A 19403-nucleotide genomic window follows, 5' to 3' on the forward strand; every position below is an offset into this window, starting at 1 on the left:
GCTATTTGCTCTCTTATGGGCATACTCTCTTATTATAAATATATTGCAATAATTTACAAATCCAGAACACTTAGGTAACACTTAGGAAGGCATCTGTCCAGGTGGATCACCGAAACTCTTCAAGACAGGGCAATGCACTTAGTCAGGAAATAAGAACAGTTCAGTGTAAGGAATCGTATAGCATGAGGGCCGTCTGTTCAGGTGGCCCAGCCTCCTCCTCGTCTCTGTTTCCTTCTGAGCTAACTCTGCAGTGGCTGTTTTCCCCCCACAGACCAGTGTGTGGATAGATTAGGAATGGCACATGGAATTTTTCTTGACAGCTACAGGAAGAGAGTAACAACTGCAGACTTCCTCTCCTGTTATGGGAAAGTAAGGCTGGAGAGATGGCCCAGCAGCACTTGCTGCTCTTCCAGAGGCCCCGGTTCTATTCCCAGCACCCACATGGTGACTCACGGCTATCTGTAAATTCAGTTTCAGGGATTCTGACATCTTCCTCTGGTCTCTCTACACACCAGGACACATATAGTACACAGACATCCATGCAGGCAAATACTTAAACATATAAAGCAATAGGATATCAGAAAAAGTGTAGAAATCCTAGACCACAGGCACAGTGGGTGGTCCTGCTCCTTAGTCCAGTGTGTACTCCATGGAGTTAAATTTGCTTGTGTGTTCCAAATGCTGCCTGACTTTGGAGCCTGTATGCTGGCTGAGGACTGGATTGCATGGAAAATGCATCTTTGACTTTTAGGAAGTTCTGTCCCAATTCTCAACCATGTTAACAGCTCCCAGTGTTTGTCCTTTTAAAGCGGTTTTCAGGAGCACCTCACAGTAGTGCTCTGGGGTCAGACTGGTAGTGTTTCTTCTGAATACATCAGCACACAAAGAATGTCTGCAGATATTTCTCAGCTCCCTCCCACTCCATCACCAAATATTTGAGCAAATGAAGTGTGTTTGAAAATATTTAGGGGGAAGAGAGCACTCATGAAAGCCGTCCAAGCTAAAGGCTGTGAAAGCATATTCATCCTGTTACCTTTAGCAGCGGGCACTAACTGCTGAAGGACCTAGTGTTCTGGATGCTGGGCCTGAGTTTCCAAATGGAGAAGTGGATTTGTACCTCACTGAGTGGGCACATGAGCTGTGTAAAGGTCTATGCTAACACGCATTCAGGAACTGCCGTGTACGGGAGATATATAAAGTTGTGCTTATGGATTAGTACACATAACCTGTATGGTCTTTGAAAATGATGGGTACGGGCATCTCTGGTAACTCAGCTACTTCTTGGCTCATCAGGCTGGGTTGTGGCATCCTTGACTACAGAGAGCAAGCCCAGCAGATTGAGCTGAAGACAGGAGGCATGACGGTTTCACCCCACGTGCTCCCTGATGACTCCCAGCTGGACACCTACGAGCAGGTAGCCTTTCACTCCCCGTCACGGCTATAGTCAAAGGCCCTTGTGTTTGTTGGCACCATAATTAATGTCATCCTTTGCGTTTCTCCTTGCTGACGTAGGGTGTGCTGTTTTCATCTCTCTGCCTCGAGCGGAACCTGCCAGACATGATGCATCTGTGGAGTGAAATATTTAACAAGTAACTTTACTTTGGCCGTGTATTAATACGTGGGAGATTGGCATACCTGATTCTGAAATGCTTTCCCAAGGGATTTTCTTCATTTATCAGATTCTAGTCTGATTTTACTTGTAATTAATTCCCAAGCACGCAGAAAATTTTGAAAGGTTTTCTGAGTTACCCTATAATTGGTATCAAAGTGGAGCTGGGTCGGTCTCCAAGACTTCACTGTGTTTTTGTAGCCCGTGCTTTGAAGAAGAAGAGCACTTCAAAGTGTTGGTGAAGATGACAGCTCAGGAGCTCTCCAATGGCATTCCCGACTCGGGGCATCTCTATGCATCCCTCAGAGCGAGCAAGACACTCACGCCTTCAGGGGACTTAAAGGAGACCTTCGGTGGGATGGATCAGGTGAGCTCTGGCAAGGACAGGTGTGTGTTCTCGATGAGCAAGGCTTCCAGGAATTGGTAGTGTTCTGTGGTAATGAATGACTTTATCTCAGAAAGCTAACTTTCTAAAAGCCGGGTTTGATGGCTTCTGCTTGTCATACCAGTGCCAAAAATCCAGAGGCAGGTGGATCCCTGAGGACTGCTGGCCAGCCAGCCTAGCCTACTTCAGGAATCCCAGGCCAGTGAGAGACCGTGTTTCATAAAAATGGTGGGTGGACCCTAAGGAATGATAGCTGAAGTTGGCCTCTGACCTCCACATAAACATGTTTGCATGCATGGCCATGAAGATACATAGGCGTACACACACGCTGAAACCAGAAGGCTAGCTTTCTAACTTAATTCTGGTTTGTTTTGTTTTTTTTTTTTTGTTTCTGGCTTTGGATACACAAACAGGGTTTCTCTGTGTATCCCTGACTGGCTTGGAAATTAAAGATTTACCTGCCTCTGCCTCTGGAGTGCTGGGATTAAAGACGTTCGCCACCACTGCCTGGCTTAATTCTCATTTCTGATTCCCAGACTTCATGGATGAAAGTGTCTGTTTGAACTCCCTTCCTCTGTATGCCACACACTCCCTCAGCACCACCCAAGTGATGCTGGTAGTGAACACACATGTGCACACAAAACCAGAACACATCCAGTGGTCAGGCAGGACCAGTATTAGGGCTGTTTGCACTTCAGACCTGTCCGGAGAACAAAGAGACAGCTCAAAACTAAAACATTACTACTGACATAGTAATGACAAGGTGCCAAGAAGGTCGCCGTGCTCTGCAACATGCCTTTCTAGGACTCACAGTTCAAGAGAATCACAAATAGTTTTGTGATAGGTATTTTCCAGCTACTGTAATGAAGTACCATAGCCAAAGGCTATTTAAGGAAGAAGAGATCCGTTTTAGCTTGTGGTTCCACAGGGCTAGAGCCATTGATGGTGGGAAAGGCATGCAAACAGGACGCAGAAGCAAAGGCCACATTCTCCTGCACACTCAGGAAGCAGAGAGAACAGGAAGTGGGTGAGGCTATAAACCCTCAAAGCCCACCTCCAGGAACTTACCCCCTCCAGCAAGGCTGTACTTCAAGGGGTTCTATAATCTCCCCAAACAACACCACCATCAGGGCACCAAGCGTTCAAATGCCTGAGTTTACAAAGGACTTTTCTCATCCTAACCACCATGACTGTCACCTAAAATTTGTTTGAATTGTGCAGTGTATTAACTGTCAGTGTGGTCTGACTCAGTGTCTGCCTCCTTTGGGTCAGGTGAGACTGATGAAAAGAATTGCAGAAATGACAGACATCAAGCCCATCCTGAGAAAGCTCCCCCGGATCAAGAAATACCTACTGAACTGTGATAACATGAGGTGGGTGCCCCAGTTGTTCCCAAACAGATCTTAGGATTCACACCATTTCAGGCCGTGTCATTTTTCAATATTTTTTACTTGATGATGTAATTACCTGAATTTTTCTTCAAACCAGAAAGTTTACTGGTGTGGGTGTTAAGTTACAGAATTGCTTCAGACATCAAAATAATGTTTTGTGGAAATCAAAGAATAGCATTTTTAATTTAATAAAAGTTGGGTGAAGCCGGGCGATGGTGGCGCACGCCTTTAATCCCAGCACTTGGGAGGCAGAGGCAGGTGGATCTCTGTGAGTTCGAGACCAGCCTGGTCTACAGAGCTAGTTCCAGGACAGGTTCCAAAGCCACAGAGAAACCCTGTCTCGAAAAACCAAAAAAAAAAAAAAAAAAAAAAAAAAAGTTGGGTGAAGTGGAGAAGAAAGCAACTAATTTAAGTCTAGAACTACAGAGTTGACTTAGGGCATCAACTTAAAAGTTTTTTTCTTCTAAAAGTAAATATTTCATAAGCAAGGAATCGATGAGACCTAGAGAAGGTTATCTTGCCCAAGACTGGTGTCCTGATAGGGTTTCTGTTGCTGTGATGAAACACCATGACCAAAAGCAACTTGGAGAAGAAAGGGTTTATTTGTCTTATATATCCAGAGTCACAGTCCACTGAAGGAAGTCAAGTCAGGAACTCAAGAAGGGCAGGAACCTGGAAGGAGGAGCTGATGTAGAAGCCATGGAGGGGGGCTCCTTACTGGCTTGCTCCTCATAGCTTTCTCAGCCAGCTTTCTTGTAGAACACAGGACCACCTGCCCAGGGATGGCACCACCCACCATGGACTGGACCCTCCCCATAATCACTAAGAAAATGCCTTACAGCTGGATCTCATGGGGGCCTTTTTCTCAACTGAGGTTTTCTCATTTTGGTTGACTCTAGCTTGTGTCAAGTTGACGTAAACTAGCCAGGTCAAGCAGTGTCTTCTGTCAGTTTGTGCACATTAAATTAGCTTTATGCACTCAGGCTTGAGCGTGAATAAAACTAAAGTATCCGTAAATTATGTACAACGTCTATTGCCACCACTAGTGTTGATTTAGTAGTCACTGATGAGTAACAAGAAAACGCATTATTAAAGCTACTGTTTTGCAGAGATTCCTGGTTCCTGTCTTTTTCTCCTCTCCCCGCTCCTGGTACCTTCTCTAATTAAGTTCTTGAAAATCATTAACGGATGCCACAGGGCAGACTACCTGGCAGGAGCGGGTCTCATGTTATCACTGCTCCTCCTGCCTTGATTGGGTGTCTCGTGGGCCAGCTTGCATTTCCTTTCCTTCCACCCCAGGCTTTATTCACCATGATGCCCCAGGCCAGCCTGGCCCAGCATTCACTCTTCCATCCCAGGCTAACCCTCCCCAGGATTCATCTCACCTGTTCCCTAGGCTGGCTCCTCCTCTGTTCACCCTCACACCCTAGGCTAATTTAGTCAGCACTCACTAGAATACCCAAGACCAGCCTGGGGAGCTTAGAATGTCTGCGTCCTTCTCTATAAAACTGTCTTTGCAAATTTCTTCCATGCAATAAAATCAGTACTATATACAGGCAGTGAGTATAGTGCCCATACACAGTGTTTATTCAATAGTGACTGCTGGGAATTTAACACCGGAAGGAGGAAACCTGCATAATCTCTGTGAGTCTCTCAAGTCTGGAGGAGTTTCAACAGGGTGTTTTAAAATGTCTTTGGCATCTTAAATTTCCGACTTATAGAGCCAGAGAGATGACTCAGCAGTTAAGAGCATTTGCTGCTCTTGCAGGGGACTGGAGTTCAGTTCCCAGCACCCACACTGCGCAGATTTAAGTCCAGCTCCAGAGAATCCAACATCTTCTGGCCTCCGTGGGCACCTGCACACGTGTGCCTATACATAGTACATGTAGGGCATGCATACATAAGTTTTGTTTTTAATTCTCTCCTTTCGACAAGTTTGTGGTTTCAAATTGTGGATAGTCACGTTCTTGAAGTTTTCTGCTCTTTGTTATAAACCTGAAGGCATTGGTCGAAGCTGATAGTGTTCCTTCTCTTCACTTTGCTCTTCAGAAACTGTGTTAACAGCCATGAGGCGTGACACGCACGTCACATCGACCATGCTAATACTAAAGCCATCTATAGAATGAGACATGATTTCTACATCTGGATATTGTTTCCTTTGAACATTTGTTTAGTATTTTTATAACAAAAAGAAAGTTAATTCACATTTCTGTGTCATTTATACAAAATGTGATAAGTTAGTAAAATAAAGGTTTTGGGTTTTTTTTGGTGAGATTTTTTTTTACATGTACAATTCTCCGCAGATGCTCAGTCAATGCCACCCCTCAGCAGATGCCTCAGGCAGAGAAAGAGGTGGAAAACTTCCTTAGAAATGTTGGCCGCAGCAAAAAGGAACGGAAGCCTGTTCGCCCACATATTGTCGAGGTAACAGAACCATGTCACTGTTCTCAATAGCATGACATATGTAGGAATTAATATCCTTATGGTTATATTTGGAGAGACAAGTACGTGGGAGGATTAAGTGACTTAATCAGCCTAGCTAACTGAATTCACACCCCATCCCATGTATCTTTGTTCATCCTTGTAGGTAAGCTTTCTCCTGATAGGGAAGAGCAGACTTTGGCCTAGGATGTCATAACATAAAAAAGAGTCCAAAACCTTGATCTGATTAAAGTGTCCCCTGCATTTTGTCAGGCTTGGAATCAGACACAAGTTGGTCAGAGCCTTTCCCCTGTGGCTCATTATTTCACAGATTTTATCCTTGGGCACAATACTTGTCAGTGATAATCTTCAGTGCAATTGGTTTGCAAAGGTTTGTGTTGTTTTTAAGTCTGAGTCCCTAGAAGCCTCACCTGCCACTGCAGAAGGCTGACCCTTTGCAGGTCTTGTAGGAATTATTTTAGTGTCTTCTCTGCTCTGGTTCACATGTTCCTTCTTCCATTTGTTATTTGGTTTCCCTGTCTGTTTGACATCTTCACCACCCTGTAAAGAGAGACTACACGGAAGTGACTCACTGCTCCTTTGGCCCTCTGTCTGTAGCCTGTGATAACCCACCACTCCTTTGGCCCTCTGTCTGTAGCCTGTGATAACCCACCACTTCTTTGGCCCTCTGTCTGTCTGTAGCCTGTGATAGCCCACTGCTCCTTTGGCCCTCTGTTTGTAGCCTGTGATAGCCCACTGCTCCTTTGGCCCTCTGTTTGTAGCCTGTGATTGCCCACTGCTCCTTTGGCCCTCTGTCTATAGCCTGTGATAGCCCACTGCTCCTTTGGCCCTCTGTCTGTCTGTAGCCTGTGATAGCCCACTGCCCCTTTGGCCCCTCTGTTTGTAGCCTGTGATTGCCCACTGCTCCTTAGGCCCTCTGTCTGTAGCCTGTGATAGCCCACTGCTCCTTTGGCCCTCTGTCTATAGCCTGTGATAGCCCACTGCTCCTTTGGCCCTCTGTTTGTAGCCTGTGATAGCCCACTGCTCCTTTGGCCCTCTGTCTATAGCCTGTGATTGCCCACTGCTCCTTTGGCCCTCTGTCTATAGCCTGTGATTGCCCACTGCTCCTTTGGCCCTCTGTCTATAGCCTGTGATAGCCCACTGCTCCTTTGGCCCCGTGTCTCTAGCCTATTCGTGTCACCCTCGTGCTTTTGAAGATACTTAGATACAAGGATATTTTGCTCATTGTTTTTGTTGTTGCTGCTGTTACATTTATTTCTGTGTGTGCATGTGTACATGTGTGGGCATGGGTGTGCCACAGTGTGCATGTGAAGGTCACAGACAACTTGTAAGAATCTGTGGTTTCTTTCCACCTTGCAGGTCCAGGCCCATTGAGTCATCTCACTGGCTCTGAAAGACAGTCTTATGATTAGAAAGTAGCTGTTTTCATTGTCTGTTTAAAATTTCACTGCTTTACATCATGAATTCTGTCTTCCTTAACTAACCCGTGAACCCATGGAAGGAACTCTGAGGGCTTTATAACGGCCATATCTTCATAACTATTTCAAGAAAGTTTCTTTTTACTCTTGGACACTTTCTTTTCAGAAACCTACACACAGTGGCTCCCGTGGCAGTGCGCATGTCAGCGGCTCCCAGATCATCAGAAAGCTGATAACAGTGAGTGACCACGGGCTGTCGGGCTCCTTGCTGCGTGCTTGAGCACACTCTGATTGTCAGCATTCTTCTAGTGGGGCCTTTCCAGGACTGAGCTGCAGCCACAGACTCGGGGAGTCACTGTCTCTTGCCATTGTCACCCTGAGCCTTTTCTGTTGGGACAGCGCAGAATGGATATCGTATTTCTTAGTAAAGCCTCTACTTACTCTACCAAATAGTCTCATCACTCTACGTCTACCCACATCTTAATGTAGTGTATGCTGCTTAAGCTCAGCAGCTGCCTCCAGTTAGGCAGTGGCATCAATCCCTGTGTAATCCCTTTGTACTCATTGCTTTCCGTAATGATGTCACTTGGTCTGGGTCTTTGTAGAGTACGGCGGTTTAATGTATTCCTGGAAAATCAGCCACAGTCTGGAATGCTTTTAATTGAATAATAACTACATTTTAATGCATCTCACCAAATGTGGGGTGTTTCTTGTTAGTCCGTAAGTAAATTGCCATTGTGCCGGCCTTAGCAGAGCCTGTCTCGTGACTCCCTTGGAGATGGAGATGCTGGGGAGGTGCCGACTGGGTTTACTACCTGTGGGCCACATTTGGTTTTGCAGCCCAGTCTGAACCATAGGTCTCTGCCCCTCAGGACCCCACCTTCAAACCCTGCCAGATGAAGACGCATTTCGTGCTGCCCTTCCCTGTGAACTATGTTGGCGAGTGTGTCAGAACCGTCCCCTATGCTGATCCGGATCATGCCAGGTAGGAGGAGGGGTACCAATGCATCCCCTCTCACATCTGGACTTCAATGAAAGTGTTTGGGAGCATGATAGAAGGGAGGGAGGGGACCGGCTGGGGAGATGGCTTTGTTGTTAGAGTGTGAAGAGCTGAGTTGAGATTCCCTGTACCCATGGAAAAACCAGATGTGGTGCCATCAATACCCCAGTGCCACAGAGGCAGAGACAGGCCAACTTCCAAAGCCCATTGACCAATCAGTCTGGCCAGATCAGTGGACTCTAGATTCAGTGAGATATACTGTCTCCAGAAATAAAAACATTCTGTCAGAAGAATGGCCATGATAGCTGAACATTCAGCTACAAATGAATTAGTTTACTAAATAGCACATAGCAACAATAAGTAAAAGAACAAATAGCAAACAAGCAAGCAGTTGGTATCAGAATGTCAAATCCAGCAGAAGTGACTGGATGAGCACCGCCCGAGCTGCCAGCCAGCATCCAGATTCAAAGTCTGGGCAGTGTTGTCCCCTTGGGAGGCTTCCAGCTTCTGGAACTGCTTTGCTTTCTAGCTGTTCTTAGGGTACAATGTTCCTAAAGCCCTCTGGACTGTTCTCTGTTCTCCTTGTCACCAGTCAAGGGCGGCCAGCCTGCCCCAGGACACTAGGTCTTGGAGGACACTTGAGATAAACACTCAAGTCTGAGACGAGGGACCTACTCTGTACCCAGAGTCAGCACTCAGCTAACACAGGCAACACATAACCGTTAAGTGATGTGATTTATAATACAGAGACTGAGTGAAGAAAATACCATTCCGTCCCCCACACATACAGGCATGCACGCATGCGTGCCCACACACGGGTGTACACACACACACACACACACACACACACTCGAGGTCCACATGTGAGTGCAGTAGGAGTGAGGGATGCTTTGTGCTCACAAAGTTTCTGCACTAGCTTCACACTCTGGACCCTGTGTTACATTGTACCTGTCTATCACCTACATGTTCCGACTATACCAGCCAGAACAACACACCCCTGCAAGTAGTCAATAAACTGCAGCTTTATGGATAAAATGCCCAGTCTTGTGTGCATTGTTATTCTTGTGAACTAAGCAGTCCTGTATACAGCAACATACTTATTCCCCTAAATGCAAATGATTGCCTTAATCTCCTATGTATTTAACCACTATTAAGTCTTAAAACTGTCTGATAAATGTAGAATGAACACATGTGCTTACATTTGAGACACACACACTCTCTCTTGCACGTGTGCGCGCACACGCACACACACATACATACACACATACAGACATTCCCATCCACCAGTCAAGAATATTGAAAAGGGCATAAAGCCACCAGGAAGAAGAAGCAAGGTAGTGTATTAGTCACTGCAGAAGGGAGGGTTTATTATGGTTCACGGTTGGAAGCTACATTCTATCAGGATGGGCAAGCCATAGCAGTAGGACCCTGAGACAGCTCGTACTGTGCCCACAGCCGGGAAGCAGAGAGCAGTGGATGCAGGTGCTCAGTTCACACTCTCCTTTTTACACAGTCTGGGACCTCAGCCCAGGGATGATGCCACCCACATTCAGGCCCAGTCTTCTCACTTCAGTAAACTCAGTCTAGAAACTCCTTCACATATGTGCCCCCCTCAAATTTACAGTCAATATCAGCCATTCTGATGGCCTGGTGTGCAGCATGGGAGAGTTACAAGGACATTTTGAAAGTGGCAGATAGAGGTTCATGGATAGTGTACCCTAGGAGTCCTGCAGAGGGACAGATCCACAGGGAGAAAGACAGGCTGGCCTCTGAAGAGCAGCTCCAGATTCCTCTAAGGAATGGTTAGTCTCTGTGCTCTGCCATACCTCAGAAGATCAGAAAGGCGCTCTCTGATAGATGTTGGAGGAGAGAGCCACAAATAATCACACAGAAACCATATTATTTAAATCACTGCTTGGCCCAATAGCTCTAGCTTCTTATTGGCTAACTCCTACATTTTAATTTAACCCATCTCCATTAATCTGTGCATCATCACGAGGTCGTGGCCTACTGACAAAGTTTCAGCATGTCTGACTCTGGTGGTGGCTCCATGGTTTCTCTCTGACTCCGTTTTTCTCCTCCCATGCCATAGACCAAGCCAGTTCTTTATTTATTAACCAGTAAAAGCAACACATAGACAGAAGGACCTCCCACACCAGATAGAGAAAGAAATCAGAGTGCCTTGGAAGAAGGACCGCTGCCTGTGACCTTACAGCCTAACCAGACTTTATTTTCTTTTTCAGTTTCCACCCCGTTTCTTGGCATTGGTTCTAATGTTATACTTTCTGTGAATCATGCTCTAACTTGTTTTTCGCTCCCTTGTTTTCAGTCTTAAGATCCTTGCCCGTTTAATGACGGCGAAATTTCTGCATACAGAAATACGAGAAAAGGGGGGTGCCTATGGTGGAGGTGCTAAACTCAGCCACAGCGGGATTTTCACACTTTACTCTTATAGGTGAGTCCCTGAGTTGTCCTGTTTCATGTGAAAGCACCCACATTCCAGCCACTGGCTCTGTTCACTCAGAGTGTTGCCATTCCATGTGAACATTGATGCAATGAAGGTTACATCTGTTCGTTTGGTCCCCGTCTTGAGCAACTAACCACCAAACTGTGACTTTCTTGCAGCAGGGATGAGACACAGTGGTATAAGGGTTGTGTTGTTGCATCGTTTACATTAGACAAAATTCTCGCTTCCTAATCAGAATGTTTTGTAGAATGCAATCAGTGGCTTCTGAACTTACTTCTGTTGTAGAAACCTAATCAAGATATGACTCTGTTGGGTTTGCACAGATGGGAGACTGTTGTGAGACTAAGATTTTCTGTAAATGATAGTGTCTCAGGCACCGTTTCCGGAAGCCTTGTATGCCAACGTGCTAAAAACAAGGCCTTGCCACTGATGGATGTCATTGTCCTTGTCGACTCGACCCCAGAACTGCAGGCAGGGAGAGTTTCAGTGACAAGTCTTCAGGTCCTTGGTGGTGAGCTTAAAGAGCTAAGAGGAGATTTAGACACAAGAAGGTACTCCAGAAATCCCCCAACTCTCACTCATTTCTGGGCGATTCTGGGTTTGTCCTGGGGAAGCAGGGACTGGTTGAATGTGTACCTTTTCCATGGCTCTTCTATAAAGTCTCGGTATTCCTGACACGCAACCATCCATGTGCCTTCCTCTCTAGATGAAGTCACAGTCGAGCAGTGAGGTAAGCAGGTGGCTGTGGTATTAAGTAAGGTGTGTGCTGTGAGGTGTTATTATATCAGATTTAAATTCCCCAGAGACATTGCTCTGTCAGTGGGCTATGTAGAGTGTAGACTATCAGATTTAAAAAGTAAACTAAAGCTGTTAAGTCCACATGATTATCATAGATCCCCAACCCCCACCCCCAACATAATACTTCAGTATTGGCTCTTTTGGGTTTCCAGGGATCCAAACTCCATAGAAACACTCCAGTCTTTTGGGAAGGCTGTAGACTGGGCTAAGTCTGGAAAGTTCACCCAGCAGGACATTGATGAAGCCAAGCTTTCTGTTTTCTCTGCTGTGGATTCTCCTGTTGCCCCATCAGATAAAGGTATTTCAAGGGCCAGTAACCTGGGTGCATGGTTTCCTGGGGCAGAATTCCAGGCAGTTTTCTTAGTCATGCATCTGACTCACATGAATGAAACACAGTAGCAGCTATGTTCTTTCAGAGTCTCCCATCTCTGTCCTTTGATCTCCTGAACACTGACCTTAAAAACACCTCCACCAGTAAAGTACTTGTTAAGCGGGAGTTCAGACCTGAGTTAAATCCATGTAAAAATTCAGGCATGGTGGTAGGTACTTCTTAATCCCAACACAGGGAAGTTGGGGACAGGTAGATCCTTGAGGCTCGCTGGTCAGACAGCCAGCAAACCCTACTTGGTGAGCTCCAGGCTAGTGAGGGTGACCCTGTCCCAAAAACTAAGGTGGGTGGAGCTGTCTAGATGGCTCAGCAATTAAATGTGGTTGTTGCTCTTGCAGAAGATCTGGGTTTGGGTCTTAGCATCTGACTCTAACAGTTCACACCCGCTTGTAACTTAGCTCCCTGGGGATCTGATAGCTAGTTTGAGTAAAAGAAGGCGTTTTGACACAGCACAAGACTGGCCACATTGTTATTCACTGCTGCTTTTCTTTGTAGTATTGTTACCCCTGTGACCTATACTGACTCTTCATTTGTACTCTGAGAAAGGGAGTCTATAATGGGCTCGGTACCATTTTATAGAGGTGGATGTCAGGTTGAATCTCTCTTGCACCTGTAACCTTTTTGATTGAAGCGACATTAGTGTCCCCACTATATTTTTAGCACAAAGGCCCCTGTGCAAGCAATTTCCCCAGCCATACTTGTGGTTTTAATTTTTAGGAATGGACCACTTTTTGTATGGCCTCTCGGATGAAATGAAGCAGGCATACCGGGAACAGCTCTTTGCTGTCAGCCATGACAAACTGACCTCTGTGAGCCATAAGTGAGTATGTGTGCCCTGGCTTCCTGTGTTAGCTGGGGGAAGGGAAACTCAGAAAGGTGAAGGCTTCCTGTTGACCACTAAAAAACTAGAAAACGGTCCAATGTGCCATCTTCCTTGCAGGTACCTTGGCATCGGGAAGAGCACGCACAGCCTGGCTATACTCGGACCAGAGAACCCAAAAATTGCCAAAGACCCATCATGGATCGTAAGATAATGAGTTTCGCATATTTCCGAGTCTCTTTTAAGAAACCAGAGGCTCATAAAAACTAAGCCTCTGAACCACAAGGGTTGCTGGTTTATTTTTTTGTTGTTCTAAAAATCATAGATATATTAAAAATCGACCAAAGATGTCTATCAACTTACAAGTTGGGCAAAAACTCTTCAGAAAATACTGTGACGAAGAAATTCGTTGACATTATCATGCATTACATGGCAAAAGTGAACAAATTAAAGTTCTGAAATGTTACTAAGCCTAGAACATTTATTTTGAGAATAAAAGTCACCTCTGACCTAACTGGGCTTTAGTCATTACTTTAAACATTTTACTTCTTTAAAATTAGTTTTTGGGCCTTCATTCTTTTACAAAAAGAACGAACGAATGAATATTCATTTGGAGAAATAGCTCAGCAACTAAGAGCACTTGCTGCTCTTTCAGGGGACCAGAGTTAGGTTCCCAGAACCCATGGAGTATCTCATACCATCTGTAACTTGTTTCTGGGCATCTGATGTCCCACTGCATGAATTTGGTGCATGGACATACATTCAGCCAAAGCATTCGTACACATAGAATAAACCATTATTCACAAATGGTTTGACTAGATGAACAAATGTAGAGGCCCGCATGGTGCCTGTACAATCATGCCATAGACCAGAAGCAAAGTACAGATTGGAGTCCCACAGGGCTGTCCAGTGAGCATCCACCTCCAGAACTAGTTACGCTGTTAACTCAAGCTTTTGCCCTGTCTTTACTGAGACAGGAAGAAAGTTTGTTTTATCGTTTTATCCTCAAACACAATTGACTTTTAATCACCCCTTTCCTCTGTACAATTTTCCTCATTGCTGCTGTGTTGATATCTAGAGGATGTCTTTAGGTAGGAGAGGGAACAGCTAGACTAGGGACAAGCAGCAGGGCGCTTTGCCCTGCAGACAGCTCATCCCTTTAGAGCTTGCTGGGGTGGAGTGGAGGAGCGATGGCTTAGGGCCCCGCCATTAACCCTTAACAGTGAGTAGCCTCTTCCAGAGAGTGAGAGCCGGACTTCCACTCAGCCCTACTGCTTTGGAAGAAGCTGGTTATCATATTGCCCTTCTAAACCCCCTTGGTGGCTACAGTGTACAATTATGGCTAAAACTGAGAATGTAAGATATCTTACTCTTAATTGCAGGTACATACTTGTCATTTTAAAACTCTGCACTTGACCTCATTTTAAAAGAACATCTGAGAGTAGTGATGTACATGTAAATAACTAAAATCATAAACCCGGAGTTAAGCATGTTCTCCACCTGTATGACCATCGGTGTCAAAGTCCCAGGCCAATACTGTGTGTGTGTGTGTGGGGGGGGTAATAAAGAGCATGACAGAGAGTGAGAGGGAGGGAGGGGAGGCGAGAGAAGATAATCTGCGCACATATGCATGTGGAGGTCAAGAGAAGACTTCCTGTGGTTTCCTTCACCGAGCATCATCTACCATGTTTTGTTTTGTATTTTGAGACAGGGTCTCTCACTGGCCTGGAGCTCACTAAGCAGGCTAGGACTAGCCAGCACACCAGTCTGTCTCTGCTAGTACATGCTATTACACCTAGTTTTTTTAATTATTATTAATTAAATAATTAAACTCCTGCTCTGATCCATCCCTTTCAGTACAGCCCACAGGAGTGCCCAATGTTCGCTTAATGGCACACAGCTGGTGTCGATCACAGCGTCTTCTTTCCCCTCCTTTCAGGACTCTGTTTGCTTGGTCCCTATCTGTACCTGCCCCGTGGTATCTAAGGAGACTTTTCTAACCTCTGTCCATAAAACTGCTGAGGAAACCCTTGGCCAGGAAAAAGCATCCTGAGGTTTCAGGCTCCTACTTAGAACAATGAACTACTGAAAACAATAAATAAACAAGAAACAATAAAGGACCATGGGAGTTGTAGCCAAATGTTTAATTCCACAAGACACACACATGGTAAAGCACAAGACAGTACCCCGTACAGTAGAAAATAGACACTGGATCAAGCACATGGGGCTGGGTTTCCTTTCGCGCGGGCTCTGATGGGTCGGTGATTATGGCAAGTGGTGCTCTCTGATTATTACTGCTGACAATACCCGGTCAACAATACTTGCATAAAGTGCTGATAAATAACTATGTTACAAAAAGCATGGTCCCTGGGGAACATTACAGGCTTCTCTAGACAAGTGTGTAGGTCAGGTGATAACATGCTTGATCAGATGGCTGCCGGTTCTCCATGGGAGGTGGCGTGGTGGTGTCCCAAGGACTCCAGCTTGCCTGCATCAGACACATCATAGCTCGCCTTGTACTTGGCCAAGATCTTCATGAGAGGCCGCAGTTTCAGCCACCACTGCTCCTTGGGGATCCGGTGTCTGGCAGGAAGACAGGTCAGCCATCAAGCATTACATTTTGTACTGAAGACAACTCCCAACTGCTACAGGCTGCTGGGAGCTTTTTGAAAAGCCTCCCCAAAAAAGATGAGCCTGGCTTTGTAGTACAGTAATCTGAATAAATTTGGGGTGATATGGCAACTGTTTTTAATTTCAAAACAAGGTCCTACTTACTTAAGGGCGGCCTTAAAAAAAGATGAAAAGTATTGCACCATACCCAGTATATGTGTGTTTGTGTGTGTGAGTAGACATTCATGTCTATGTCTTTGCGTGTGTGTCTGTATATGTGTGTGTGTGTGTGTGTGAGTGTATATTACTGGAGATTGAACGTAGTGCCCTACACAGCTAGGTACAATTGCTCTTTATATGTTTAGTGTTTCGAAGTAAGGTCTCACCATGTTGTCTGATCTGACCTTGAATTTAGGATTCCCCTAAAACAGCCTTGCAGTCCTGGGATTGTAGGCCTGTTCTACCACACCAGAAAAGCTCATAGGTGACCTAAAGCAGGTCAGTAAGTGAGCTGCAGACAGCAGCCAGGGTGGCACTGGTGATCTGCCCTCACAGCTCCTAGTTCTCCTTCCTTCTCATGAGATTCAGGGAAGGCACATTTTTGACTTACTCAAAATCAGTTTCTTTCTTCAGTTCCGCCACTGGTTGAAACAGAAGGTCTCTTTTGCTTATTCCCAGGACACAAATGGAGTCATCGCTAACAAATTTTTTCCCTGTGGAAAGATAAAATAAGAAATCTAAGAGATACTCAGCATACTGGGTAAGCATATCTCATAGCCTAGGAGAGACAAGACAGCAAAGGGAGAGAGACCATATCTGGGTATCAAGGAGAGAAGTGCAGCTCTTCAGAGGCTTTCTCAGGAGTGCTCACTCAGTGCCAAGCCAGGGAGAGTGTGGAGTACTCCTAAGAAACAGCTGTCTAGTCTCTCAAGGGGACCTAAATGACCAGGGTCCTTCCCAAACTGCCAACACAGCTCTGGTCTTTGAGCTCTGTCTCCTTAGGTCCCTTCAAGGTTCCTCCGGGATCGGGTACAAAGAGGCCTAGATTGTGCTGGGGTCTTCTTTATGGCACACACCCAAAGAGGAGCCCTTTACCTGTCTCCCACCTACATACAGCACACCTACCAGATACGGGCTACTGGTCAGAGAGATTCCTGGAAAGGAACATTTTATAGAATGCTTGTCTAGTATTCACTAAATAGTGTAATAAGAAAATATGCTCAAATTGCAAGAAGAGGGCTGGAGAGATGGCTCAGAGGTTAAGAGCATTGCCTGCTCTTCCAAAGGTCATGAGTTCAACTCCCAGCAACCACATGGTGGCTCAAATTGCAAGAAGATTTCACTTTAATAATAAATGCTCAAGGACAAACTGGGAAAGGAAATCTAGGTAGAAAGAAAGAATACAAGAGTATGAAGTGATGTAGAAAAATTATCAGGAGAAAAAAAGCCAGAGTCAGGAATTCGAAAATACTACAAGTCGGTTGGATCTATATATATCCATTTTGTAGAGTGCCACTTTTGTAACCCACATGCTTGTCACTGTCTCGGTCTGTTCTGATGAGGACACACGTAGGTGAATGATAGAGAAGCCTGAGGGGAGAGGGTGCCAAAACCCTGGCGCAAACAGCCATTCTGAAAAGGGAATGGGATCTAGGAATGCAGGCCTCAAAAGGGAATGGTGCAAAAAGTTTCATGCAAAGTTTTGATAACGTAAATGATTTTAAACTGTCCTAGAAAATGTAAGTCACAAAAGTTATCAAAGAAAGTGTGTTGTTCCATTGAGCGTGAATGAAATCCATGTCGCACTCAAATCTTCCCACAAAGGAAACTGGAGGTTTTGACAGATGGTCTCACAGGAAGGGTCTACCAAACATCCTGCAAGCTAAACTCCCATGTCACAGACTGTAAAGGAAACCCTCCCCCCCGCCCCTCTTCATTTTTAAACATGACCCCATGGAAAATACCAGTGGGGAAACAGCTGGCAGATGGTTTCTATCACCAAAACAAGTGTCCTAGACCAAAGCATTGCCACATCTGAGAAGTCTGGGTGTCAGTCATGGGCCGGGTGGACGCAAAGGAAAGCAGGGTGCCCATGAGTGAGCAAAGGACTGCTGAGACTTGCTGGCAGCCTGCGCTGAGCATGCATCTGGGGTGGGTGTGGGGGAGGGACAGACCCCCAGACACTACAACATATTGAGTCAAGCGATTTGGAGACACCTGAAGCGTTAGTTGGTCTGAGCAGTTCAGTTCCATTGTGTGTGTTCTATCATTATGTGAACAAGACCATCCCAGAAGTAGAGAAAGAAGCACACCCTTCCTTCATACAACCTAGAAAGCCGAGCCAGATTACACCGTGAAGGTATATTCACTTCATAGTGGCATTCTAGAATTCTTGAAGAAATCATAGGAATTATCTTACAAAATCCCAAGGTTGCCTCTTTAGGAGAAAATAAGATATTGAAGAAAGACAATATTTAGGACCCGCAGCCAGACATTAGGTGGAGAGAGAGCCCAAGTCAGAAATCTCCATCAGGTCCTTCCCCTTAGAGCTCAGGGAACCCTGAAGAAGAGGGGGAGGAAAAATTGTAGGAACCAAAGGGACAGAGGACACCATGAGAATATGGCCCACAGAATCAACTAAGCGGGGCTCATGAGGACTCACAGAGAACTGAAGCAGCAGTTTCTGAGCCTGTGTGAGTCTGCGCTAGGTCCTCTGCATATACGTTATGGTTGTTAGCTTGGCTTTTGTGGGACTCCTAACAGTGGCAGTGGGAGCGTCTCTGACTCTTGCCTACTCTTGAGACTCTTACTGGGCTCCTCACCTAGCCTTGATACGAGGGTTTATGCCTAGTTTGCTGTATCGTGTTATGCCACGTTCAGTTGATATCCCTGGGAGGCCTGCTCTTTTCTGAAGGGAAATGGAAGACGAGTGGATCTGAAGGAGAGGGGAGCCTGAGAGAAGTGGAGGGAGAAGTCATCAGGAAGTACTGTGTGACAGAATAAAAACATCAAAAACTAATATTTAGGGTTTTAAGAAGGAAAATAGGACAGTCTTCCCAGTCAGTGGCTCATATTCCCCACCCCATTACAGTTGCCTGTGAATCAAATCAATGAACAACTGTTAGATAACCTAAGTAAAAAGATCCTGAACGTGCTTCATGACGCCACAGAAATAAATAAAAGTTACATTTTACAGTCTTGCTAATGGTGAGCAGTGTGTGCCCGGCAATCTTTTGAATAACAAGAATGCTACCAAACTACTTGTCACCCATTGCTAACAACAGAAATAAAACATTGATTTTTATTAATTATATTTCACTATAACCTAGGGAAGTTATAAATGGTATTCAGTACGCACACGCAAGGAAAGGTAAGACAGTATGCTGGGCATCTCGATGGCAGACTTAAAGGCGAAGGAAAGACACCATAGCTTCGATAACACAGGGTTCCCAGTGAGGAAGCCGAGGCACCTCACGCTGTGCATCCATTCTCCCGACAGACTCCTACCTGTGCCCTGGGACCCCTTCAGTTTGTCTGTGATCCACTCCATAGCTCTCGCAGAGATTTTGGTTCCAAAGTTTCTATCGAATGGAGAAGGTGATCCCCCCTGTGGTGGGCAAGTTATGTGAAATATAAATCATACAGCAATTTCTCTAGATTTTTAAAAAAATAAATAATACCATAACTTAACAAGATCCATGTGCTGCTCAGAACTACAAATCTGCAAGTGTGGCTTGGGTTTACATATAGAGGACAAGAAGCAAACAGGACTGCAGGTCCTGGAGCCTCACCTCAGCCTGCCATACAGCCTTGCGGTGTTCTCAACTAAATAAGTAAGCTGTCATTCTACCTGCCTCTCTCTCTCTCTGACTGGTACAGGCATGTGCGAATGCAGCTGTGCTCATCTGTATGTCAACATGCAGTAGGCAGACAAGGCACCAGGTGGCTACCTCTGGCTTTCCGACAATTGGCTTGACAGGGTCTCTCACACAATGAGACGCTCCCCATTTAGGCAAGGCTGCCTCGCCGGCTAGTTTTCTCCGTCCATCTACCTCACATCCCAGTGTTGGGGTTA

The 19403-nt window shown here is 45.5% G+C and overlaps 2 protein-coding genes across 3 annotated transcripts in view; one reads left to right on the forward strand and one right to left on the reverse strand.

The window, feature by feature from the left end:
* Pitrm1 (pitrilysin metallopeptidase 1) overlaps nt 1–13226 on the forward strand; it is a 32825-nt gene extending 19599 nt beyond the window's left edge. Inside the window, exons 17-27 of the mRNA XM_057787916.1 lie at nt 1294–1414; nt 1513–1589; nt 1811–1976; nt 3267–3367; nt 5689–5809; nt 7412–7483; nt 8118–8230; nt 10575–10700; nt 11663–11808; nt 12616–12718; nt 12839–13226. Coding sequence (XP_057643899.1) covers nt 1294–1414; nt 1513–1589; nt 1811–1976; nt 3267–3367; nt 5689–5809; nt 7412–7483; nt 8118–8230; nt 10575–10700; nt 11663–11808; nt 12616–12718; nt 12839–12932 — 1240 coding nt within the window. The 3' untranslated portion in view covers nt 12933–13226. The remainder of the gene's footprint in view (nt 1–1293; nt 1415–1512; nt 1590–1810; nt 1977–3266; nt 3368–5688; nt 5810–7411; nt 7484–8117; nt 8231–10574; nt 10701–11662; nt 11809–12615; nt 12719–12838) is intronic.
* A 1620-nt stretch (nt 13227–14846) lies between these two features.
* Nucleotides 14847–19403, reverse strand: part of Pfkp (phosphofructokinase, platelet) — a 66527-nt gene continuing 61970 nt past the window's right edge. For both annotated transcript variants that reach the window (XM_057786946.1, XM_057786945.1), the window contains 3 exons: nt 18836–18935; nt 15939–16041; nt 14847–15301 (listed from right to left, as the gene is read on the reverse strand). In XM_057786946.1, the coding sequence (XP_057642929.1) occupies nt 15145–15301; nt 15939–16041; nt 18836–18935 (360 nt within the window). In that variant the 3' untranslated portion in view covers nt 14847–15144. The remainder of the gene's footprint in view (nt 15302–15938; nt 16042–18835; nt 18936–19403) is intronic.

The sequence above is a fragment of the Chionomys nivalis genome, chromosome 13 (assembly GCF_950005125.1).
Source record: "Chionomys nivalis chromosome 13, mChiNiv1.1, whole genome shotgun sequence".
NCBI lineage: Eukaryota > Metazoa > Chordata > Mammalia > Rodentia > Cricetidae > Chionomys > Chionomys nivalis.